This window comes from Schistocerca piceifrons, chromosome 4 (assembly GCF_021461385.2).
Source record: "Schistocerca piceifrons isolate TAMUIC-IGC-003096 chromosome 4, iqSchPice1.1, whole genome shotgun sequence".
NCBI lineage: Eukaryota > Metazoa > Arthropoda > Insecta > Orthoptera > Acrididae > Schistocerca > Schistocerca piceifrons.
The window spans coordinates 129,075,290-129,102,636 of NC_060141.1; the positions used below are offsets into that span (position 1 = coordinate 129,075,290).

At 43.1% G+C, this 27,347-nt stretch overlaps 1 protein-coding gene across 2 annotated transcripts in view; it reads left to right on the forward strand.

The window, feature by feature from the left end:
- LOC124795013 (adhesive plaque matrix protein-like) overlaps nucleotides 1–21,196 on the forward strand; it is a 37,388-nt gene extending 16,192 nt beyond the window's left edge. For both annotated transcript variants that reach the window (XM_047258776.1, XM_047258775.1), the window contains one exon: nucleotides 19,541–21,196. In XM_047258776.1, coding sequence (XP_047114732.1) covers nucleotides 19,541–19,969 — 429 coding nt within the window. In that variant the 3' untranslated portion in view covers nucleotides 19,970–21,196. The remainder of the gene's footprint in view (nucleotides 1–19,540) is intronic.
- Nucleotides 21,197–27,347: the final 6,151 nt, after the last annotated feature.

The window sequence follows — 27,347 nt, forward strand, 5'->3', positions numbered from 1 at the left end:
TTAATTTCACTATCGATAACTTCTGACGTCAGTCATCTTTGGTTTGTGGTGGCGTTAGTGTTTACAGTGTGTGTTGGTTGGTTGATTTGGGGGAGGGAACCAAAAACGAGGTCAACGGTCACATCAGATGAGGGAAGTATGGAGAAGGAAATCAGCCGGGCCCTTTCAAAGGAACCATCCCGGTATTTGCCTGAAGCGATTTAGGGAAATTAAGCAAGACCTAAACAAGGACGGCCGGACGCGGATTTGAACCGTCGTCGTCCAGAATGTGGGTCCAGTGTGGCAACAGTCTGTTTGTATAAGGAAATTGTGTTCTCCTTTGTAACTTTGCTACTGTTATATCACAGCCTGCGACACAGAAAAGGAAATTGTACTTTGACACGAGTAAGGTACGTTCAATTTTCTCTAAGTATTAAATCATTACGCTACCAAGTGTATTTTCCTTTCCTGTGCTACAAAGCAAATAAATTGAACCTCAACCTTCACCATGTTGTACGAGCTCTTAAGGGCACAAGAAACGAATTTTTTGACGCAAGACATTAATGTTCAATATCCCCATGAAATGTCTGAAGCTGGCCCTTGTAGTTGCTAACAGTGCGTACGATTTATTTTCTTTTACTGTGCTACACCGCACGTAGACTAGCAGTTCACAGAGCTCTAAAAAAAATACATTACGAAAACCAATACACAAATTCACTGATATCAGTCATTTTCCACCGACTGAAAAATGTATTTCAAACCAGAGGGATATACTTAGAAATATAGGTGGTGGTGATGATGTAAAGCCCATTTATTTGTTTCTTTTGTAGCAGTAGATTCCTTTTGTCTAGCTGTCTGTTAGTGGTTTTTTATCTGTGAGTAATGGCAGGCGCTAGTGGAACTTTAAGGCATGACTGTCAAGTGGGTCGTTATCCAAATGACCCTTTCAGAGCTAAAGCGACCCAATTATAGCCAACTCGCGCGGAGACCTTGTTCCCTATCTCCGCCGACTGCGACTCATAACCTGTCCAGGTTGCGTCAGCAAGGAAAAGAGGTCTGATTTATCAGCTGTCCTTGAATGTTGCACTTGCTGTTCTGTGCACGTGGCGCCCGCGGGAAGTCCGGTGGACGTCATTCTAAGACAGGAAAAAAGTACTTCTAGCCAGTTTATTATTGCTTTTATTTTCCTGTTGCTCATCTGAACCTGTTATTCCTCAATATTTTCTTCGTCGATCTTCCAGAACCATTGCGATGTATATACTAATTATGTTGTATATAGAGCAATCTCGACGCTGGAAAACTGTAGCAAAATACAGGACACCTATAGATAACGGAAGCTTGGTGCAGGGACTGGCATTTGACATTCGTATGATTGCATCATTTCCTGTAAATGGGAACAGTCACATCCATTGAATATCTGGGAATACCCGTAAGGAGCGATTTAAAGTGAAACGATAACATGCAATTAATCGCAGGAAAGGCAAATGGCAGGTGGAGGTTCTTTAGAAAACGCCTCAGGAAGCTATGTCTACCCATTGAAGTTGTAGCTTACAACTCTCGCGCGACCAACATTTGAGTATTTCTCGTGACTCTGGGATCCTTATCACTTAGGATTTACCGAGAAAATTCAAAAAATCGAAAGCAGAGTAGTGCGTTTCGCCATAGGTTCGTTTAGGAAGTGTGGAAGCGTCACATTGTGTTTAACAGCATTGTGTGGTTTAGTGCTAAAATTTGGAGAGTCAACACTCCTAGAAGAGTCGACGAATATATTGCTCCTTCTAACGTGTACCTCACGAAAAAGCAGGATGACAAAAGTAGCGAGATTGGAGGTTCGAGCTCACACGGAGGCCTGCAAACAATCATTCTTCCCGCTCACAATTCGTAACTGAAACAGGAAATAGGGAATTTGCAGTGGTACAGGATACTCTCCATAAGTTGTGAGACTTGAGTTTCTCCCGGTGAAAACAGTGTGCAAACAGCTTACGGGAATGTAGCCGGGTGACGTGTCGGAAACCGCCGATATTTCGGCAGGTGCTCAACCCCGTCATTTTCAAAGCAAAACTGCAGCAAGTAAGTGCTGTGCAATGAAATTTAATACCTCGCAGAGAAATTCGAGAGGATAGCACACACACGATGTAAACACCAGCGCCACCAAAAAACTTGAAATGACAAACGTCAGAAGTTATCGATAGAGGAAATTAATAACCTACGTGTGAAGTAGCTTCAACGCTATCCCTCTGTTTTTTTGACAAGCGAGAGAGGAGGATTCCTCGCACAATTTAAGCAAAAACCTGCACCTTTATTTACAAGGTGACTTAATAATTTAATTTCAACTGCTTCCTTAGTAACACTGTCTCAATAGCTGGATGAGCAGGCCAGAATCTGCGAGTTGTTATATTCCACAGGACGACCGGTCCCCAGACAATTTACTGCAATGGCAGAGTTGCTCTGTTATCGTAAGTGTGTGTAACGCTTATATTCAATACACCGGTGCTTCGCGGTTCTGACAGGTAGACCAACAGGCTATATGACATGCCACAACTGTAAGGAATACGGTAGACGCTGACCCTACGAAAACCAGCGTCATCCTTTACGGAACCTAAAAGGACCCTAATGTTAAGTGGAGGTCCGAAATCACGTTTCGTATCTGATTTTCTAAAAATACGACCAAATGTGTTGGAAATGCTTCCTGGGTAAGGCAAAAGGGTGGTAGACTTTGGTGCCAACTCCGTATTATCATCCCTCATCCTGATCACGGTTGGTCGATAGCGAAACGCAAGTGTGATCTGGATTTCGCTATAACTATTCTGACGAAAGGTGACCTGAAGAAGGGCTAACTCAAAGCAGTTTTGTCTTGAAAATGACAGGGTGTGCACCTGTCGAAATATCCGCGGTTGTTGACGGTGCCACCTGGCTGAATTACTTGAACACCAAAAGGTGGCTTGCTGACTGTCGGTGTACGTATATAGGTTCATTCAAATGAAACCTGGCCAGTGTGTCTACCTTTGCGTTACACGTAAGATGGTACCTTATAACTGCGGGTATGGTGGCGCCGTCTGCTGGTAGAGAAATTGACGCGTGCGCACCGTTTGATGTTGCATAGCGCCAGTGTGGTTTCACGCCGAACAGAAGAAGGGCACACAAGTTATCGTCCACTACCGACCATGCAGGTGAGTAAGCAGGAACGACGAGGAGTGATACGATTTTTGACGGCGGAGGGAGTTGGAGACCGTGAAATGTATCGGCGGATAAAGACTGTGTACGGTGAGTACAGTCCGAGTCGTTAGAGTGTCGTGGATTGGCGCAAATGATTCCTTCAGGGGCGCGAGTGACTGGAAGACGATGCTTGTCCTGGACAGGCTCATCTTGTCATCACACAGGAAATAGTTGCGGAAGTGAATGCTTTAGTCTTGGACGACCGCAGAATCACCGTGGACGAGGTCCATCGGAGTTTGGACCTCTAAAACAAGCTACACTCCTGGAAATGGAAAAAAGAACACATTGACACCGGTGTGTCAGACCCACCATACTTGCTCCGGACACTGCGAGAGGGCTGTACAAGCAATGCTCACACGCACGGCACAGCGGACACACCAGGAACCGCGGTGTTGGCCGTCGAATGGCGCTAGCTGCGAAGCATTTGTGCACCGCCGCCGTCAGTGTCAGCCAGTTTGCCGTGGCATACGGAGCTCCATCGCAGTCTTTAACACTGGTAGCATGCCGCGACAACGTGGACGTGAACCGTATGTGCAGTTGACGGACTTTGAGCGAGGGCGTATAGTGGGCATGCGGGAGGCCGGGTGGACGTACCGCCGAATTGCTCAACACGTGGGGCGTGAGGTCTCCACAGTACATCGATGTTGTCGCCAGTGGTCGGCGGAAGGTGCACGTGCCCGTCGACCTGGGACCGGACCGCAGCGACGCACGGATGCACGCCAAGACCGCAGGATCCTACGCAGTGCCGTAGGGGACCGCACCGCCACTTCCCAGCAAATTAGGGACACTGTTGCTCCTGGGGTATCGGCGAGGACCATTCGCAACCGTCTCCATGAAGCTGGGTTACAGTCCCGCACACCGTTAGGCCGTCTTCCGCTCACGCCCCAACATCGTGCAGCCCGCCTCCAGTGGTGTCGCGACAGGCGTGAATGGAGGGACGAATGGAGACGTGTCGTCTTCAGCGATGAGAGTCGCTTCTGCCTTGGTGCCAATGATGGTCGTATGCGTGTTTGGCGCCGTGCAGGTGAGCGCCACAATCAGGACTGCATACGACCGAGGCACACAGGGCCAACACCCGGCATCTTGGTGTGGGGAGCGATCTCCTACACTGGCCGTACACCACTGGTGATCGTCGAGGGGACACTGAATAGTGCACGGTACATCCAAACCGTCGTCGAACCCATCGTTCTACCATTCCTAGACCGGCAAGGGAACTTGCTGTTCCAACAGGACAATGCACGTCCGCATGTATCCCGTGCCATCCAACGTGCTCTAGAAGGTGTAAGTCAACTACCCTGGCCAGCAAGATCTCCGGATCTGTCCCCCATTGAGCATGTTTGGGACTGGATGAAGCGTCGTCTCACGCGGTCTGCACGTCCAGCACGAACGCTGGTCCAACTGAGGCGCCAGGTGGAAATGGCATGGCAAGCCGTTCCACAGGACTACATCCAGCATCTCTACGATCGTCTCCATGGGAGAATAGCAGCCTGCATTGCTGCGAAAGGTGGATATACACTGTACTAGTGCCGACATTGTGCATGCTCTGTTGCCCGTGTCTATGTGCCTGTGGTTCTGTCAGTGTGATCATGTGATGTATCTGACCCCAGGAATGTGCCAATAAAGCTTCCCCTTACTGGGACAATGAATTCACGGTGTTCTTATTTCAATTTCCAGGAGTGTATTTGCGGATATCGATTCGCAACGAACGACGAAGTATGTAACTGGGTCCAGACCTGGATCCGACAGCAGCCTGCTAGCTTCTTCAAGGATGGAATCGACCGGCTAGTGTCGCAATGGGATAAATGTGCCAACAGTTTTGGCGACTATATTAGAGTGTGTGTACTGTGTAAAAAATCCATTTTTGAGTTAATAAAATCGTTACCATTTCTTTACACTAGTGGCCGGGTTTAATTTGAATGCCCCTTGATTTATAGATAGATCCTACTGAGACAATAGTTATTCTGATTTTATAAACATCATGCACACTCAGTATAAGCCTACCACGTCGCATAAAATGTTGGCGCACCTCCAGGACGCATCACTCTGGTAGTGCAGAACACCGCTTCTAGCCTTGATAATGGCGTCAGTTTAAGGAAAAGGACAACCGACAAGTGCCTAAAGCCACACGTTGAAAATCAAATCCCGTTGAAATACCCACTGCAGAAATACTGGTTGCTACATTTCATCTGGAGTTACAAACAGACCCAGACATTTTCTCTGGAGTTAAGATCGGGTCGTTTAAATACGTAATGTCCTGTGAACATGGCATTTATTATTTTGAGAGGCGGTAGTGTCCGTAGCTCACTCCTAGAGATTTAGAATGAAAGTCAACACTTACTCAACAGTAACATCATGAATAAAATTCTTTTGAGTGTCGCACCACGTCACTGTATAAGAAATAAAATATTTTAAAACGTACAATCTATGTAACCGACTAAAACTAAACTCCGCCCGAACAGGCCATGAAGGCCCAACGGTACTGACCGGCCGCCGTTTCGGCGTTAGTCCACAGGCGTCACTGGATGCAGTTATGGAGGGAATGTGGCCAGCACATCGCTCTCCCGGTGGTATGTCAGTTTACTTGACCACTGTATAGCCGAAGTTTCAGCCTTATTACAATGGCCTTCGTCAGGCCTTTCCCTGCGGAATCCCGTTGTAATACGGCCGAAACTGTTGTTTCATAGTTTATATATTTTAAAGTATTTTGTATTTTACTAGCTGACAAAGCCGGCATTGCCTGGCTATTCATTCTGCCAATTTTCTATCACACAAGAAAACAAAAAAGTGAACTGTGTTTGCAATGAAGCACAGAAAAAATTTCATTTTTATTTATTCATGTATTGAAATTATGAAACGGTCATACAAAAAAAAGTGCATAATGTACTAAAATATACCGTAAGTACAGTATCCAAATTAAGGAACCTGATCCAGGACAGTTTCTGTTAGCTGGACGCAGCAGCTTCGTTTGTCTACATCGCAGTCTTACGAACGTCTCTACGGCAAAGCCTCTTCCTTGCTCTAAAGACGGATGTCATTATCGCCTACAGCCGTTTGCACTTCACAGTTGAAAGCTGTCAAAAGCGCTGCCAGTTGTCAGGGTAGTAAACGAACTTGCCCTATAGCGCCGTAAATGACTGGATATCGCGCATTCCATTGTTTTATGGCGCTATACGACAAATTCGTTTATGTGGATAGATGCGTACGGGGCCTGAAGATGGCATAATGAAATGCCGAAACTGGATGCTTTCAGAATAAAATAAAATAAAATCTTAAAGTATACGGCAGTTGGCGAATTTTATTGACATTGACAATTATTTACCAGCCGATGTCCCCTGACCATGATGCACCAACAGAGAATAAATTCAAACGTCGTACATAATGCGGCACTTTTTCACTCCTCTCAATACTCATGACATAATATCTCCTGAAGTATGTGGAGTACCATGATATACATTTGTAGATGCATTTAGCTGCATATGTAGATAGTGCCTGCGAAATTTATTGCGAATACAGTTTATAGCACAGAAGTCATACTTCTAAGGGTCATGCACTATGCGGCAATTTTTCACGCATCTCATTGTTTATGACGTCATTTCTCCTGAACTACGATAGGTAGTAGATGGTTCTTACCCCCACAACGACTGTTGCCTGACAGCAAGGGATGTGCGTCCAAGTGTGGTGGAAATCGGTCCAGGGTTTAGGAAGAGATGTGGAACACACACACACACACACACACACACACACACACACATACGCACACGCATATATATATATATATATATATATATATATATATGTGTGTGTGTGTGTGTGTGTGTGTGTGTGTGTGTGTGTGTGTGTGTGTGTGTGTGAAGCTAGTACATTGATGGCAGGTATGTTATGTTCACGATAAGTTGAATAAGTGGGCCCAAGTCATGGCTCAATACCTCAATGGTCCATCAATGCACTATATATCTTGCTTTACTTGAAAGAGGAAACATCGCGAGTCTCTGGGATACACTACGCGTCTCCTGTTAGGTGCAGTTCAGTTTCAGGGTTGTTTGAGCCCTTGAAGACGCAGCTTTATTTGCCATTATGACTAATGGCCATTTGCGAGGTACCCGACATTTATATTATGGAGTGTTCCTGCAGCCTGACGATGGCCTATTCTTCCGTGACATGGTGGCAAGCATTTGAGATGGCGCGTGTTGAGGAATAGCTATCATTTGTGAGATATTTTAACATTATACACAGTTTCTGTTTCTACTAGCCTGTAAATTTATGCGTTACTGAACTGACCTCCAAAGTTTCTTTACTGGCAGTCCACAAAGGATTCGAGCCGTATAAACGAGCATGGTGGAAATGTGAAATGATCATGTACTGTAAACAGCGCCTCTAAACGTTGCAAAGCCCGAGATATTTTTCTTGAGGAATGTCCCTTTACGTGATTTTTGTAAACTACCCTTTTTTTTTTGGTCATCAGTCTACTGACTGGTTTGATGCGGCCCGCCACGAATTCCTTTCCTCTGCTAACCTCTTCATCTCAGAGTAGCACTTGCAACCTACGTCCTCAATTATTTGCTTGACGTATTCCAATCTCTGTCTTCCTCTATAGTTTTTGCCCTCTACAGCTCCCTCTAGTACCATGGACGTCATTCCCTCATGTCTTAGCAGATGTCCTATCATCCTGTCCCTTCTCCTTATCAGTGTTTTCCACATATTCCTTTCCTCTCCGATTCTGCGTAGAACCTCCTCATTCCTTACCTTATCAGTCCACCTAATTTTCAACATTCGTCTATAGCACCACATCTCAAATGCTTCGATTCTTTTCTGTTCCGGTTTTCCCACAGTCCATGCTTCACTACCATACAATGCTGTACTCCAGACGTACATCCTCAGAAATTTCTTCCTCAAATTACGGCCGGTATTTGATATTAGTAGACTTCTCTTGGACAGAAATGCCTTTTTTGCCATAGCGAGTCTGCTTTTGATGTCCTCCTTGCTCCGTCCGTCATTGGTTATTTTACTGCCTAGGTAGCAGAAATCCTTAACTTCATTGACTTCGTGACCATCAATCCTGATGTTAAGTTTCTCGCTGTTCTCATTTCTACTACTTCTCATTACCTTCGTCTTTCTCCGATTTACTCTCAAACCATACTGTGTACTCATTAGACTGTTCATTCCGTTCAGCAGATCATTTAATTCTTCTTCACTTTCACTCAGGATAGCAATGTCATCAGCCAATCGTATCATTGATATCCTTTCACCTCGTATTTTAATTCCACTCCTGAACCTTTCTTTTATTTCCATCATTGCTTCCTCGATGTACAGATTGAAGAGTAGGGGCGAAAGGCTACATCCTTGTCTTACACCCTTCTTAATACGAGCACTTCGTTCTTGATCCTCCACTCTTATTATTCCCTCTTGGTTGTATATGACCCGTCTCTCCCTATAGCTTACCCCTACTTTTTTCAGAATCTCGAACAGCTTGCACCATTTTATATTGTCGAATGCTTTTTCCAGGTCGACAAATCCTATGAAAGTGTCTTGATTTTTCTTTAGCCTTGTTTCCATAATTAGCCGTAACGTCAGAATTGCCTCTCTCATCCCTTTACTTTTCCTAAAGCCAAACTGATCGTCACCTAGCGCATTCTCAATTTTCTTTTCCATTCTTCTGTATGTTATTCTTGTAAGCAGATTCGATGCATGAGCTGTTAAACTGATTGTGCGATAATTCTCGCACTTGTCAGCTCTTGCCGTCTTCGGAATTGTGTGGATGATGCTTTTCCGAAAGTCAGATGGTATATCGCCAGACTCATATATTCTACACACCAACGTGAATAGTCGTTTTGTTGCCACTCCCCCCAGTGATTTTAGAAATTCTGATGGAACGTTATCTATCCCTTCTGCCTTGTTTGACTGTAAGTCCTCCAAAGCTCTTTTAAATTCCGATTCTAATACTGGATCCCCTATCTTTTCTAAATCGACTCCTGTTTCTCCTTCTATCACATCAGACAAATCTTCACCCTCATAGAGGCTTTCAATGTATTCTTCCCACCTATCTGCTCTCTCCTCTGCATTTAACAGTGGAATTCCCGTTGCACTCTTAATGTTATAACCGTTGCTTTTAGTGTCACCAAAGGTTGTTTTGACTTTCCTGTATGCTGAGTCTGTCCTTCCGACAATCATATCTTTTTCGATGTCTTCACATTTTTCCTGCAGCCATTTCGTCTTAGCTTCCCTGCACTTCCTATTTATTTCATTCCTCAGCGACTTGTATTTCTGTATTCCTGATTTTCCCGGAACATGTTTGTACTTCCTCCTTTCATCAATCAACTGAAGTATTTCTTCTGTTACCCATGGTTTCTTCGCAGCTACCTTCTTTGTACCTATGTTTTCCTTCCGAACTTCCGTGATGGCCCTTTTTAGAGATGTCCATTCCTCTTCAACCGTACTGCCTACTGCGCTATTCCTTATTGCTGTATCTATAGCGTTAGAAAACTTCAAACGTATCTCGTCATTCCTTAGTACTTCCGTATCCCACTTCTTTGCGCATTGATTCTTCCTTACTAATGTATTGAACTTCAGCCTACTCTTCATCACTACTATATTGTGATCTGAGTCAATATCTGCTCCTGGGTGCGCCTTACAATCCAGTATCTGATTTCGGAATCTCTGTCTGACCATGATGTAATCTAATTGAAATCTTCCCGTATCTCCCGGCCTTTTTCAAGTATACCTCCTCCTCTTGTGATTCTTGAACAGGGTATTCGCTATTACTAGCTGAAACTTGTTACAGAACTCAATTAGTCTTTCTCCTCTTTCATTCCTTGTCCCAAGCCCATATTCTCCTGTAACCTTTTCTTCTACTCCTTCCCCTACAAGTGCATTCCAGTTGCCCATGACTATTAGATTTTCGTCCCCCTTTACATACTGCATTACCCTTTCAATATCCTCATACACTTTCTCTATCTGTTCATCTTCAGCTTGCGACGTCGGCATGTATACCTGAATTATCGTTGTCGGTGTTGGTCTGCTGTAGATTCTGATTAGAACAACCCGGTCACTGAACTGTTCACAGTAACACACCCTCTGCCCTACCTTCCTATTCATAATGAATCGTACACCTGTTATACCCTAAAAATCATCAATAATCGTTGTGGAAGAATAGTAACGACCAAGTTATTTGCCAATCATATCCTAGGTATCTCAGTTTTATCCGTTGCTGTCAGTGTTTGTTACTTTCATAAAATAAAGATAACCACCTTCAGTCACAGTCGTGATTTTATTTTAAAACACGACGCTATTCGAGCCCTGGGGCTCATCCTCAGGTACTTTAACAGTCTACATCAATTTTCTTTCCAAATTTAGGTTAATTATGGTCCCGGTAAGATAACATTGGTATATTACAACATGGGACACTGTGAATATAAGATTATAAAATTATGAAATATCGAAAAATAACGTACTGTTTTCAGCAGGGTATACATGGTTTGGAAGTACAGTATAAGAAAATATAATTATGTACATGTATATACGCTTTCGATTATACAGCACAATTATTAACAAAACTTAGAACAACTCAAAGTTAAACATGCAGTATTTCTACAAACATACATATTTTATTATTTCAGAGAATATACGAAAGATGTTATATTATTAATTATACATAGATATCATTTATAAGACTAATATTTGTGAATATGTAAAATGTAACTGCACGTTACTAATGATAGCACTGCTAAACATTTTATTTATTTAGGAAAGATAAACTTTTAAAATAACTGGAAAAACTGTGGCTGCTAGTTATGTTTGATTGTCGACGTCTCAGCTGACTTGCATATCACATGAGTAGTGTTTCCATTTGTTTTCCTACGAAGACTAGAAATTATTCTCACATGTAGCTGGGTACTTACCCGTTGAAATATTGCAACTGAAACTGATTGAAGAAAAGTTAGTACTTCGTATTCTAAACTTATATGATGTAACAGCTGCTTTTCACATTGCTCTCAAAACATAAGAGTCGATATACTGGGAGGTTATAACTAAACTTTTCCTATTTAACACGTTATAACACGGAAACTAATTACCGTTTGAGGACCAAACTTGGTAGCATTAACTTTAAGGACATGGAGATGAAAAATAACGCAGAATCACTTCAGTTGAAACACTTTTAATGTGCTGCTACGGTACATCATACCATTACATACCGGTACCCTTACTGCTACAAAAGGGGCTCAATATGGCACCCATATGTGTACAGAAGAGTATGAAAGCGCAAGATTGCATTCTGCACAGCAGAACGATGCCTGTTAGTAAGTATACTGGCTACCTCTCTTGATATGCTGTCCTTCAGGAAGCCCCAAAACCAGAAATCATAGGGAGTGAGATCAGGTGTCGTGCCACCCAAGAATTTCGAAACGATCGGCTGATAATTCGATAGTTTCCAAATGTGTTTCGGAGAAGCAGATGAATTTCACGAGCGATGTACGGTGGGGGGGCCCATCTTGCAAAAAAACTGTTGAGTTTAATGCGTCTGCTTCCCATAGGTTGGGTAAAACATACCCTGCGAAGCATACCGCAGTAACGCTGGCCAGACATAATGAACGCCTTTGGTCCTTGAGCGTCAACCTGTTCAAAAAAAGAATGGGCCAGTGATTAACGTAGCCGTGAAGCCACACCATACGGTGACACGTTCACCATACAGAGGAACTTCATGCATAGTGACTGGAGGTGAAGTTCCCCACACTCAGCAGTTCTGTTTGTTCACCTCACCCTTCGTCCTACGGTCCCGGGTTCAAAAATGTTTCAAATGGCTCTGAGCACTATGGCACTTAACATCTGAGGTCATCAGTCCACTAGAACTTAGAACTACTTAAACCTAACTAACCTAAGGACATCACACACATCCATGCCGGAGGCAGGATTCGAACCTGCTACCGTAGCAGTCGCGCGGTTCCGGACTGAAGCGCCTAGAACCGCTCGGCCACTACGGCCGGCGGCCCGGGTTCGATTCCCGGCTAGGTCGGAGGTTTTCTCCGCTCTGGGACTGGGTGTTGTGCTGTCTTCATCATCTTTTCACCCCAATCCGGGGCGCAGGTCGCCCAATGTGGCTTCCAATGTAATAACACCTCACCAAGGCGGCCGGACCTGCCCCGCAAGGCGCCTCCGGGCCAAAGACGCCAAACGCTCATTTCCATTACCTCACCCTTCAGTGACCAAAGAGCTTCGTCTGTCCACAGGATGGTTCACGGCGAGCCCTCTTCAATCCTTGCGAGAAAGTGGAGAGTGAAGTCAACATATCGTTGTGCGTCCTGCGGTACAAGCTGCTGTACGATATCGATCTTGTACGGATACCATTTGAGAATAGTCTGAAGCTCCTTCCGTACAGTGGAGCACGGGATGTTCAGCTATCGTGATATAGCACGCGCACTGCCTGACGGTTGGGAGTTATGCGCAGCATTGTCTGCCATAGCAACAGCGATTTTATCAACCACCTGTGGTGCAGCCGGTAGTCGGCCTGTTGCCGGAGCGACGTCCTGTTCTCCTGTGTTGATTCGAGCTTTGTCATCTTGCGCAGCACAGCAGGGGGAGAAAAAAGACCCTCCCCTAATAGTTTCAAGTGCAGCTGCAGCATTATTGTTGTTTTGATAATAGAGCTTCATCAACAATGCCGTGTTCCTTTTGTCCATGCTCATGTTGACACGTCAGCAAGTGCACTGTTCCTGTTCAGGTGGGTGAGACTGTGAATCACGATGATTTATCACGGCACCTGGTGGCCATAGTTGGAATTGAGTGGCGACGCTGTGACGTGTGGAAATCATGCAACCCATATTCTGGACATTAATGCTACGAAGTCTGGTGCTCGTACGGTAATTAGTTTCCGTGTTATAACATGTTAAATAGTGAAAGTTTAATTATAGCCACCAGGTAACTTGTTTATCCATTGCCGTCCCAAACCAGAATGCCACGGCAGTCCAAAAATTTTCGATACTGCATCAATGAAAAATGGAGGGGAAGTTAAGATGGTGATTTTAATGGTTCAAGTGTTCTATATAGCCTCGCCTCAACTGATTACAATGCACAAGTCGTTTATTAAACCATATAAAATTATCATAAATGTCATTCTTTGGGATGCTCAGCTCACGTTTAACATAGGTTCGAATGGCATTAACGTCGTCAAAGCGTTGATCCTTCATGTCAGTTACTGTACTTTCTCATTTTCCGTAGTTTGTGCTGGTAATACTAGGTCTCCTCACCCTTCATGATGTCTCCCAGGGAAAAACCTGTCCGTGTTTCGTTTTCAGTCATGTCGTGGTCCGTGCCTACGAGTCGTCGTTTTTGTTCGGGAGTTAAGATGTGCTGTACAGACTTTGCACACCCTTCCCTATCCTTCAAAAGATTCTAATGAGTATCTTGAACACTTGATTTAGAGACGTTCCTCCATAGCAGTTTGTGACCCAAAAACACACTGCGCCAGCAATCCACTACTTAACACAACCTGTTCACAGCTGACTGATCGAATGCACATCTATTGTTGAGAGCTGTTAGTTCAAGCTACCACCCTAGTTAATGCGTTGACGTCGCTTAAACGCAAGGAATAAAATCAGTCTCCGAACTTTTTGGATGCCTGACATGCACTGAGTTTGGCAAGCTGTTCCAACGTGTGGGCTTCCAGATCACAGTCGCTGTGCCAGCACCTGACTTCTACACGGCTATCACCGTACAGCAGGCTGAAGTAGGACTCGTCCGAAAACACTACGTTTTGCCACTTCACAAGACAGCGACGGCGATACTGAAACGTTCGTGATTTCTCCACAGTGGAAACCGACGCAACGGGACGTGTTCCACCAGACCTGCCCACGGCAGATTCTAGCTGTGGACGATAGTCAGGTCGACGTGTCAAAGTGCTTCTAATTGACAACATGAATGAAACTGTTTGGCTCCTAACGGCCATAAGTACAATAAGTCAGTGATCCTGTCGAGTAGTTAAATAGCATGATCCACTAATTGTTCAGTACCATGTACTGAGGCATTCTGGACTTCTATTCCCCAGTTGGACTATCCAGATTTAGATTTTCTGTGCTTTCCGTATATACTTTCATGCGAATACTGGGATACTTCCTTTGGCGTTAGTACAGTTACTTTCCTTCCCCAGTCAGAGCTCGAGCTCCATCTCAGATAACCTCATCATCGATGGGACTTAAGCACCAATTTTCCTTTCTTAACTATGTATGTCCCTCTTCTAAACACCGGCCCAATACACGCATCACTGTTTCAGCAACGTGCCCTGTACAAGCCATCACAGTATGACACTCTGTTCCACTGACCCGTTTATTCAGCTCTGTTTGAACCGTCACATCTGCTGATATTGTACCCTTTGCATTCAGAACTATTTGTTTTCTGCCATTTAGTCGAGCTCCAGTTAGTAGATACCCAAATCAACAACTCTTATGAATATACAAGGACTTTCTGGAAGCCGGCCGGGGTGGCCGAGCGGTTCTAGGCGCTACAGTCTGGAATCGCGTGACCGCTACGGTCGCAGGTTCGAATCCTGCCTCGGGCATGGATGTGTGTGATGTCCTTAGGTTAGTCAGGTCTAGGTGGTTCTAAGTTCTAGGGGACTGATTACCTCAGAAGTTAAGTCCCTTAGTGCTCAGCGCCATTTTTGAGCTTTCTGGAATGTAACTTCCGCCCTAACGCAAAATGGAAACCACTCTGAAAATCCGATGAAGCTTTGCAGAAGTGTGTTGGACAGTGTCTCTAGTATGCCCGTCGATCGTGTCGCGTCGCTCTTTTCAGTTCTGAGTGCACAAAAATGATCATGCAAAGATGTCTAGGAAATAGCGCCTGCCGCCAGGTATGAGGGTCTGGTCAGAGATTTCGCCTGATGTCATGCAGCACACATAACACAACTGTCATGCGGTTCCTTCTTCATGACAACTTTCGGCCACACTCTGCAGCGGAAGTGAAGTTGCTCTTGCAACGTTTTAAGTAGGAAGTGTTTGATCACTCACAAATAGGCTGTAGTTGGAAGGCCCCTAGTTTCATCTCTGCTCACATGAAGCGCTGGCTTTGAAGGCAATATTTTGATATAGTCAACGAGCTGTAGACCAGCGTAGAGTATTGGCGGAAAGCACAGGCGGTTGCCTTCTATGACGAGGGGATTGGAAAGTTGGTGCAACGGTACGACAGGTGTCTAAGTCGGAGTGCCGTCTACGAAGTGAAGTGGCTGGAAGGTGTTGCTAACTGTTGTAAATAAAACATTTTTTATTTTCACAGTGGCTTCCATTTGGCGAACGATCGGAACTTTCTTTTCCAATAGCCTTTGTATTACCGTTATTGATGTCGATTTATCAACGTCGTTTTATCAGGACCAGGAACTCGTTTGATTTCTAAGTGATATTGTTGGGAAATGTGACAGCACCAGAGAAGCAGTTCGAAATGGTTCAAATGGCTCTGAGCACTATGGGACTTAACATCTGAGATCATCAGTCCCCTAGAACTTAGAACTACTTAAACCTACCTAACCGAACTCATCCATGTTCGAGGCAGGATTCGAACCTGCGAATGTAGCGGTCGCGCGGTTCCAGACTGAAGCGCCTAGAACCGCTCGGCCACACCGTCCAGCTGAAGCAGTTCTGACTTTTCAAGTACTAAAGGAAGTAAGACTTCAGAGAAGATCAAGATTCATTCGTAGGATTTGTCGACCTGGAAATAAGCGTTCGACAATGTCAAATGGTACAAGACATTCGTAATTTGAGAGAATGGAAGTAAACTATATTATGCAATATACAGTATGCACAAGAACCAAAGGGTACATTAAGACTGGAAGACCAAGATCGAAGAGCTCGGATTATAAAGAATGTAAGACAAGGATGCAGTCTTTCGCCCCTACTCTTCAAACTGTACATCGAAGTAGCAATGACGGAAAACATTTGCGTGCATTTAAAATTCAGGGTGAGAGAATATGAATGATAAGATTCGCTGATGACGTTACTGTACTCCATGAAACTAAGGAAGAATTTCAGGACGTATTGAACGGAATGAATAGTTTAATGAGTACAGAATACAGACTGAGAGTAAATCGAAGACAGACGAATGTAATGAGGAGCAACAGATATGAGATAAAAACTTCGGACCATTTCTGGTAGACGAGGTTAATGTGTTCTGCTGACTTGGAAGCAGAACAACACTCTACGGACGAAGCACATAGGACATAAAAAGCAAATTAGACCAGGCAAAAGGGACATTCCTGAGAATAATAAGTCTACTAGCATCAGACATAGGCGTAAATTTGACAAAGAAATTTCTGAGAATGTACATTTGGAGAATAGCATTGTACCGTAGTAAATGATAGACTGTAGCAACAATGGAACAGAAGAAAATCGAAGCGTTTGAGATGTGATAGTGTAGAAGGATGTTGAAAATTTGATGAACAGATTAGTTAAGGAATGAGGAAGTTCTTCCAGAATCGGCGAAAAAAGAAACACATGGAGAACACTGACAAGAAGAAGGTACAGGAAGGTAGGACATTTCTTAAGACATTTGGTACTACAGGGAGCTGTAGAGGGTAAAAACGCTACAGGAAGACAAAGACTGGAATACTTCCAACAAATAATTGAGGATGTAGAGTACAAGTACTGGAGAGGAATTCGAGGAAAAAACATCAAACTAGCCACTACGTTGAGGACTCAAAATATAAATAAATAAACTACGCCAATTTTATGAATGGTTCTGGGCAGTATAATAAAAACCTGAGTCCCTCACAAATTCCAGGTGCTATTAGTATGCGGATCATGTTTAGAATATGTTAAATGCACCTGGTCAGAAGTGCTAAGACATATGTAAAATAAATCATTACAAAAACAAAAAATAAAAGTTAAACAAAATACTGTTATTATGTACATCAAATGATTGTGTTTGGTTAGGGGAGTACGAAACTGAAATCTGATTTTGTCAAGGCAATGTATTTTAAAACTGTTGATGGATTTTTATAAGTCTTTCAGTTAGTTAACATTATTCGAAACATCCTCTTCTAGGTGAAACTATTTAATTGAATCTATAGTTTCGACGTCCAGCTCTGGATGAGATAATTCAGTTGCTTCTAAATGATTTTTCAGAAGGTGTCAAAAAATAAGTTCAGCAGTGCTCTCATGTCAGGGTTCATGAAATTAGCTCATGAAAGGTAGGCCCCACAATACCAGTTATGTCACAGGTAACGGCAAGTGGTTCTGACTTTCAGTAGAATGGTAATGTTAGACATAAATTCTAAAAACGGAACCAAAACCAGAAACTTGAATCACGCAATGAGAGCTGACAGTAAATCTAAGTACAATGATTTGTATGAAAAAAAGACGGATAGTTTCGAGCAATTTCTTGTTGTACCCGAGAATGGGGTAAAAGTTTTTGATTTTACTTTTTTTTTAATTTATAACATTATATCAGATAAGCGTGCAACACCTAGTTGGACAACTTAATCACATTGTGTAATAGCGTGATTGTCGTTCAATTATCATTAGAGGAGTAATAAACATTTTCCTGAAAAATAATTTCGCGTGCTCTTACTTCATGCTGTAGGGTAAGAGCATGTAGGCCTGGGGCAAGAGTACGCCGTGCATATTGAAGAAAATGAAAAGGAAATACATGGAAAAACAAATTAGGGATTCTTTATTTTACAACGAATTCAAAAAGTAAATATCGTAACGATCTGAGAGTATATCGAAAAAAGATTGTTGTGGGAAATTCTGTGCTGTACTATAGCTTGTTCTTCCTGTAGTAAAAAAGTTTTTCAGTCGGCCGAGTTGCTCACTAGCTTTGATGGTTTTAAGACGTTCTCTTAAGGCAGCCTCTGGAAACCAGATAGCTTTGAATGTTTGCCATGTTGAGATCCCATTTTCGGTAAGCACAAGATCTTGATAGTAGAGCGGCTATTTTAGGCTGCCGAGTTGATGTTCTTCATCGCTTTCTGAGGAAAAATGGCACTACGCGAGACGCAACTATATTCGAAGTGTGTTTGAAAAAACCACTAACCAACGAAAAAAAAGGTACAGAAAATAAACACTAGTTCGTGTTCTCTAAGGTGAGCAATGGGCATCTACTGTAAATAAACGCCAATAAAAGGGCTTCAGTACGCTAGAAGGGACTTTACAAGTCAAAGTACAGGTTACGGGGTTACGTTCACAAATATTGTCTTGATGGAGTAAAAGTATGCAATGTGAACTTCTACCCCATCAGACCTTTTTCAGCAATTTACAGATAACACATACAACTCAAGACATGGAGATAGATTAGGGTATTGGAAACTTGTAGCCGTCAGCTCTGGTACAGAATTTATCCAATTTTTTGACGGATTTACGGTCGCCTGACACTCAGTCGAAAATATACGATTTTAGATCGATAATGTATAAAAGTGATTTACCACGTTTTATCCAGCTGTAAATGCCCTACTGCCACGAGGTCCCAGTACAGAACTGAGATGACGACGAAGTATGCTCTGCCTGGTGACAGCGTGCTGAAATTCTGCTTAAAGGACCAGAAAGCTTCTGTGTACTTTGCCCCACACATACTTTTACGTCACCTCCTCCCCTGTCTCCCAGCCGAAATCACCTTTTATTACGAGAAAACTTAGATTACGTTTCGATGTGAAGCAATCGATTTCATGTAGATCGAATGCTTGAAGTCGACCGTCGAGGAGATACATTGATTCTTGGTTTCGCATTTGTGTTCCCTTTGACAGCATTTCATCGGATGAACTTATAACACCAAGTCCACGTAAGGCCCAGGCAATATAAAAGACCTCTTGGGACGCCAAGCGGAGAGGGGAGTCAGAAGAGCTGAGCTGCAATATTTGTATACAGTGTGTATCGTAATTAATAGCAAATACTAACACGAGGGGAAAGATTACGATAACAGAAGCAAAAACTTTCCAGTAAATACAGCTCCAAAAAACGACCCATTTGCAAACTGTTGTAACGAGCCACCATTGACTTCTTCAAAGTGGTTTGGGCAGATGCGAACCGCTTATCCCGTTTCATATTTGTCGCCCATTTCTGTATTAGCTCCTGTCACATCGTTTCGAGCAATTGAACACTAAACGCACTTTAGGCATATTTAATATATATTTCTCTAACGAAATCGCAAAGAAAAATTAAACTATTCATCAAATAAAGCAGTTGACTCTCCACACAGGTAAATGATTTACTGGTTGCTCTCAATGTTCTGACCATCATCAATATGGCGGCTGAGTTGACGGTAACTCGTGTGTTAGCCACTCTACGAAATTTAAGCTCGTTGATTCGAGTTACCCAGCGCATTGTGTGGTCGTGGACTAAATTTGACGGATCGGTGCTGCCACCTGTTGCAGGCGATGGCAGTTGTGTTCGTGACGGTGCTGCTGATGGTGGGACGCTGCACAGCTGTCGATCCTGAGGCGGCGGATGACGCCGTGGAGGACCCTGGGGCGGCGCTGGGGGCGGCGGGGGAGGAACTGGTCAAGGAGAGTCGACTGGGGGTCAAGGCCTCCCCGCGCAGCCGCTTCCCCGCCGCCATGATCGGCTACAACCGCTACTACCCGGAGTACAGCCCCGAATTCTACTACCCTCCGGGCTACCCGAGATATTACCCTTCCTATCCCAACAATTATTACCCCACCTACCCCACAGCTAACTACCCTCCTGTGAACTATCCCACAAATAACTATTACCCGACGGGCTACCCTCCCTACTATCCCTACGACTATGTCCCTTACGGTGCAGGCGTCAACGAATATTCTGCTAGACACGAAAGGGCCTGAGTTACTTTTGAACGCCAAATATCCACTTGCAGTGTTTGACAATAAAATTTTATTACCATAGTTTAGCTAATTAGGTCCACTTCGAAAGTATTTTCACCTACTGAAATAATATTATTTTCTTATTATCTCGTTTGTTTATTATTAACTTATGTCTTTCCAAGGCCCTATTGTCACATCTTAGTGGCAACTTGTAGCACATACTGATAAGCCTAATTTATTGTTTACTACTTTTTACTGTGACTATACAAAGATTATTCTCCCTACCACGGTGACTGTATTCCGATCCTCTGGTGACTGGTTGTTACCTGTCTTTTGAAGCTCAGACATGACGTTCTGTAATACATCTGCACATTGTGCACTAGATTCCTTAATCATCCCCGTGATGTTTTCGTGCAATCATCTTGTCGCGCTTGTTTTTCAATTTGTCCCTAAATTTCTTCTATTCTGATAAGTTGCTCAACAACCATATGAATAGGCGCCTAGCTCATTAGTGAATCTGGCTCATCAGTGAATCTGTTCCGAGATACGTGAATGTTCCGATAGCAATAACACTGGACATTTCACATTCTTTCATAATCTTTCTTGATGGGATTATGTTTTGTAAATACTACATACTAAAAAAACCCTTAAAATGAATAGTAGTTCGTAATACAAGGATGCACGCTGAAAATACCTTACCGGAGCGCATTTTTAACATAAACATTCGAACAGAGGAGAGAAATATTTTCAGAATGTGGGTATATTGTTTCCCACATGATAAAAACAGATTATTGATGAGTTTGAGAACTCAGTCGTAGCTCATATCTGTGGCTCTCCAACAAAAAGTATAACGAACAGTTTTCTGAAGTCAAGTCGTCTTGTACAATGAAGAGTAATTGTATTCCTTGGTATGTTTCGATCGCTACCAGAATGTCGGAATGAAACTGCCTAATTTGCGGTAGAGCTGATTTGTTTAAAGACAGTGTAATTTTTCACGTATCACCGGAAACTGTATCTGTAAGTCGTCAAGTTGCAACAATAGACAGTTACGTCCTCTATAAGAATTTTACAACCTGAATAATACATGACGTTTACTTGAATAACTCTGTAACAAGTTATTTCTTTGTGCTGATGTATCACACCATGCTAAAATATTTTTACCGTTTCGTAGATATAAATTCTGCACAAACTATGTAAACATTTTTTTTTGTATTTTAAAAATAAACAGTAATTTTTAAGTAAAGAAAAGGATGTGGTTTATTTTCGAGTGTCTAGAAGCTACAGTCTTAGCAATGCATTTCCCTTCGGTAACTCTTGTGTTGTCACAAAAATTACCTCACAGCCATGATGTCACCTCGCTATACACCTTGGCAGCGGTGTTAGGGGTTTAAAGTCTTCTTTTTTCTTCTTATTCATATCTCTTCGCCATTCACCGAGTATTCGTGAAGGCTTCTGTGACAAGTAGCATAGATAAACTGAGGAAAACACACACACACACACACGCACACACACACACGCACACATACACACACACGCGCGCGCACACACATATGCGCGCACACACACACACACACACACACACACACACACACACACACACACACATACATACATACAGAATGAACGTTAATAAAACCGACAAACTGCAGTGACGGATTCCTGACTGGAAATGGAGGCACAAATGTCCTATAAACATGTGTCCGGGAATGTATCGTTGCCACGGTAGATGGCGCTGACGAACGACAGCTCCCCTGACCATGCGCCATGCGTTCCTTGTGTGTTGCAGGCTGTGTGACTGATGCAGCGTACAGTGAGCAGAAGGATGGTCCAATATTCATGTCGGGAACGAGCGAGATAGTGTTTGTGTAAGGGCAAACAGATGGAAACGGTCGATAGGCAGCAAGGCCATATCAAAACAAGTACCCTCGCTGACACCAACCACATCACACAACATGTCAATCCTTTTTGGGCGTTTGTGTGATCATGGGTCCTTTCAGACAGACGAACTTACGAGGAGGTGGCGGACTGTGCTTACATCAGATTCGAGAGGACCAGTTTCTACAGACAAACTCTAGTACAAGCTCCAGGCAAGTGGCCCACCAACATGGTGTGAACAAAAGTACGATTATGTGTATCCTGCATGACAACCATTTGAAACTTCCCCTTTGAATGTACAGAAAGGCTGTGCTGGTAAACTTCTAAGTTATTTGATACAGAAACAGCTGAGCAAAACTGAACGTACTCAGACAGTATTCTCTTTACTTATTCTGATAATTTCTAAACTGGCACATAATATTTTAGCGCAACGCAATCTGACTTTTAATAATCCCTATAAAGGAATAGCCCTGACTAACAATAACCTATACCCTTCATGAATCACTTACGTCACAAAAACCATCGTTACTCGAACTACTGCAATACAGCGAGCACCAGTACTGCCAGCTAAATAAAAGATTCTAACTATTTTGATAGAGAACAAACAATGTATTTACTTTAATAGTGTTCAAAAGTCATTTATATATATATATATATATATATATATATATATATATATATATATATATATATACAAATTTCCTTTTTCTGACGGACACGCGTCCAGGTCGTCCGCTCATATTAACATCTCAAAACTCTGGCATCTCTCTCCCCACATCCACCACTGCTGGCGGCTCACCTCAAACTACCCAACGCTACAGGCTTTTCACATGCAACTGCCCAACACTACACAAGCGAATAATCCAACAATGAGTCCAATCAGCCACAGACTGCACACAGCGCAGTCAGCGATTTTAAGCCTACGACGCCTAAGGGGGGGGGGGGGGGGGGGGGAGGTTCGTTGAACCCACCATTTTTTTATGTCCCCTGCTTTTGCCCAAGTAATTTTAATACTACATATTCCCTTTGAGTTATTGTTTGTTGGCTATTTTATGAAACGTTAATGTCAATATATTTTATAGAGAATTCCTGCTTTGAAAGAAAAAATAAATAAACATTATGGGTCCAACAACCCCCCCCCCCTTAGGCTTCCATGCTATAGAAGATTCCCCTTAGTAGGATTTCGTATTTCTCATCTCTACAACAATACAAGTTAGTTTCTTGTTGATTGGTATTCTTGATATTCACAACAATCGGTTTACTTTCAGAGGAAGTGATTGTTGATGTCAGTCAGCTGTTATTTATCTTGTAAACTTGCAGTGAGTTAGCGCAGTTCTCTACTGTTCACACCCAGACTTAGAAATGACTAAAAGAATACGTGACTCGTCTTTAGAAAGAGTTCTGAATGAAATTTTAGATGAAGATTCTGACTCGTGGAGTGAAAGTGAATATGAGCATGGTGTTATGGAGTATGATTCAAATCGGGAAAGTGATTTGGATGTTAGAGAAGATGAAGATAGCGCAGCTTCAGGCAGTGACCATCAGGATGTTATTGTGGCCAAGTCGTGAGGAAGGTACATAACCACACAGCCTAGAATTCCTCGGAGGTCTGTTGCTAATATAGTAAGAGAGCAGGCAGGAGCAACTCCAGCTGGTGTTTGCCATTCACCTGGAGAAGCCTTGAAGTTACTTCTTACGCCTGACATCATGCATGTTATAGTAAAACATTCAAATGAAGAGGCAGTTAGGCGAAATGTTACTTTGACTAATGAGAAAGAATTGTATGCCTTTATAGGAATCCTGATACTTATGGGGGCAAATAAGGACAATTCTGTTAGTGTACACGATCTTTGGTCAGACCTAATGGGTCGGCCAGTTTACAAGGGTATTATGGCAAGAGAACGTTTCAAGGAACTTATTGCAATCATAAGGTTTGATGACAAAAGTACCTGCCAGCTAAGAAGGGAAGCAGACAAGTTCACAGCAATCCGTGATGTTTTCAACAAAGTGAATGATAGGTTTCCACTACTGTATAAACCAGGGGTCCACCTCACCACTGATGAGATGCTCAGTTGTTTAGAGGGCGCTGCCCCTTCAATGTATTTATGAAGGATAAAACGGGCAAGTAAGGCATCCTTATACTCATGATGTCCGATGCAGTTGACAGATACGTCTTGAATATGGAACCCTATGCAGGTAATGTTCAGAATTTGTCGAAAGAAGAACGGGGTTCAGCAGCTGTCGTCAAACGTCTGGTAGCACCTGTGAATAATTCTGGTCGAAATATTACTACAGACCGATACTCCACATCGGTGGATTTGGCGGGAGAGTTATACCAAGACTACAAAGTTACTACAGTAGGAACTCTCCAGTCAAACAGGAAGCATATTCCAGGCCTAGTGAAGAACACGTCAAATCGAGAGCTATATTCATCAATGTTCTTGTTCACAGACTCATCAACAGGTAGGCCTCCAGTAAATTTGGTGTCCCATATAGCAAAAACGAAACCAAGTAAAAACTTACTGATGTTGTCAACAATCCACCAAGATAAAGGCACTGTTGGAGGAGAGAAGAATAAAACCGAGATAAATGCATATTATAATTCCACTAAAGGTGGAATTGATACCATTGATCAAATGGCGCGTATGTACATCTGCAAGAGGGGAACAAAGAGATGGCCTCATCTGTATTTTACTCTCTCTTCGACATTTGTGCTATGAATGCAACCACCATATTCATCCAGCAACATCCAAGATGGAATGAAAAGAAACACAACAAACGGAAACTTTATCTTCTGCAAGCTGGGATGGAACTAGTGAAATTGCAGGTAGAAGAAAGGAGTGCCAATGCAAGAGGGTTATCTAACCAAATTGTTCAATCAATTCTACAAAAGAAAATCAAAGAAATGACAACAGAAGTACGTCAGCCTCCTGCAGGGAAAGGTTGGTGCCATATTTGTGTAAGAGAAGCTAAAACAACGAAGCAGAAGCGCAACAATCTAAGTAAACCAAAACAGTATTGTGGACAGTGTCATAAACATGTGTGTAACACACGTTCAGAAAAAATTGTGAAGTGTGTCTCTTACCTTGAAGTTGAGGACTCAGAGCAGTCTATTGTATATGAACAGATCTGTATTTTGTATTGTAATATGTCAATTTTGTATTCACTCAATCCCATATTTATAACAATTAACAACATTTATAAACCGATGCCTTAGTTAAAATACATAAACCATTTTGAAAATTGTAATTTTTCGTCAGCAAACTTATTTAATACCTGTGGGCTCGCCAACCCCCCCCCCCCCCCCCAACTTAGGCATCCAAGTTAGAAAAAAAGGCTTGGGCGTCCTAGGGTTAATACAGAGCGCTACGTGGCTTCACCAACATAAGAACCTAAACAGCCTATTTACACATTACTAGCCCAATCAGCTGCAATGATTGAAATGATTATCAGCACAGATTTCTCTCTACGAGAAGGATTCTGTCGATTGGCCTTGCACCAGACCATCACAGTTATAGAATTTATATCATCAGTTCTCTTTACCGACTTGTGAACACGTGCATTGCACCCCATGGAGGCCACTTTCAGCATCTGTTGTGACACGGATGCTATGCCGTATTGTTTTGCGGGGCGATTTGTTGGCGTTGCACGCACACCAACCATTTCCGGACACAGAAAATGCACGGACTATCTCGTCACGCTTCTCGGCCGACCCATGTTCCCCGCCGACCTATCCACAGTGCCTGTCCATGTCATCCTTACTTGCTACTTTTAGAGTCTCACAGGAGGTCGAACGTAATTATGCATCCGCACTAAAGACGGTGGATTTATTTCCCATAGAGGTGAGTCAGTTACGTGAGTACATGGTCTCTGTTCTTTGCGACATCTCAAAGAAGCGAGCATGGAGGATCATGGACGGATACTGCAGATAGGTGGCGCTAAGTGGGAAAGTGGACCGGTCGAGACGTGTGCCGACCTAGTCCGTGCATTTGTGGTAAACACTGTGTCCGGGTGGCGTAGTGGCTAACGCAACTGCATAGTACGCAAGAGACTCCAGGTTAGAATTCCAGTCGAGCACTCATTTTCGCTCGTTGCGACCGCTTCCAAATAAAGTCCCGATGCAGCTGACGTCGATAGTTCCTTCCCTTCCATTCCTTTGTCCCCCTCCACCTTCAGTTTACGTAATGTGCATCACAGCTCCGAATTCCGTGCGGTGTCCGTTCTTTCGTACATGCGCAAAAGAAGAGACACGACGCATTCATATAATATCCTGCTAGTTAAAGTACAAATTAAGGTACTGACAGCCCAAAACTGAAATGATCCTTAAACGCGACAAGCTATTTTCTGCCACGTCGGAGCACGCGAATGCATAGCCAGATATTACCTCATCTATATGATCCAAGCTGCAGCAATAACATTCCGAAGTCAGACCACCACACCAGCACGGCCAAGTCAACACATCCGATTCAACCAACACTTGAAAGAGTAGTTCCCACCTGTGCGGACTGACTACTCGACAACAATACAAACTTTGAAATCCAGAGAGTCGCCTTTGCACATGTACTCAGAAAATGTGCTTTCTGTGGCAAATATCACAAACAAAACTACCGCTTCTCATAATTTCGAAATCTTACACAACCGCTAGTGAATAGTTGAACAGGCCTAATGGCAGGAAATGGTCGCGTAAAATGGTGTAAATGTAGTTAGCATCCAATAAAAAAGTAAGAATTTGTCAAGATGTCAAGTGAAATGTGCTATGTCCATGGAAGCTAGACACTAGTGATGACAGACAGCGGCAAAAAGGGATGGAAATGTGGCACTGGGTAAGGCTAATGAGGACCAGCAGAACAGAAAGATAATCAAATGAAGATGTTTGACAGAGATCAAGGAGCAGAGAAATGCCGAAGCGACTATCAAAGAACGGCAAATAAAACTATTTGGACATTAACTTCGGCACAGTAAGTTTATAGCAGCCGTATTCGAAGGAGAAATTTTGGTAAGAAATGTAAGTGGAGGCCAAGAAAGTAAATAGTTGATCTATTGAAAATAACAAATTGGGCAAAATTGGTAAGGAATGAAGAGGACAGCACAAAATACGGTTACTCTGTTGTCCATCATATAATATGAGGGAAAATCGTAGATGACTCCGTAAGTGATGAATTGCAGCGATTACTCCAGGCAACCTAAGACTGCGCGATGCAGTTTGGATCCCAATTAAATATCACAGAAACTTACTTGGGACAGAAACTTCCTGGCAGATTAATCTGCCAGGAAGTTTCATATCAGCGCACACTCCGCTGCAGAGTGAAAATCTCATTCTGGAATTACTTGGGACAGTTTCCACAGCTGCAATGCTGCATATCAACAGCCGAAATCTGCAGAAGGTAGAGACATTCTGATACTTCGGGTTGCAACTACGGAGTTACTACAGCGTCAGTAGTAACGAAAGAACTAGAGTAGTAGCAGAATGGTTGCGATGACGCAGACTCAGCTTTGTGTTGTCTGACACACAAATGATATATAC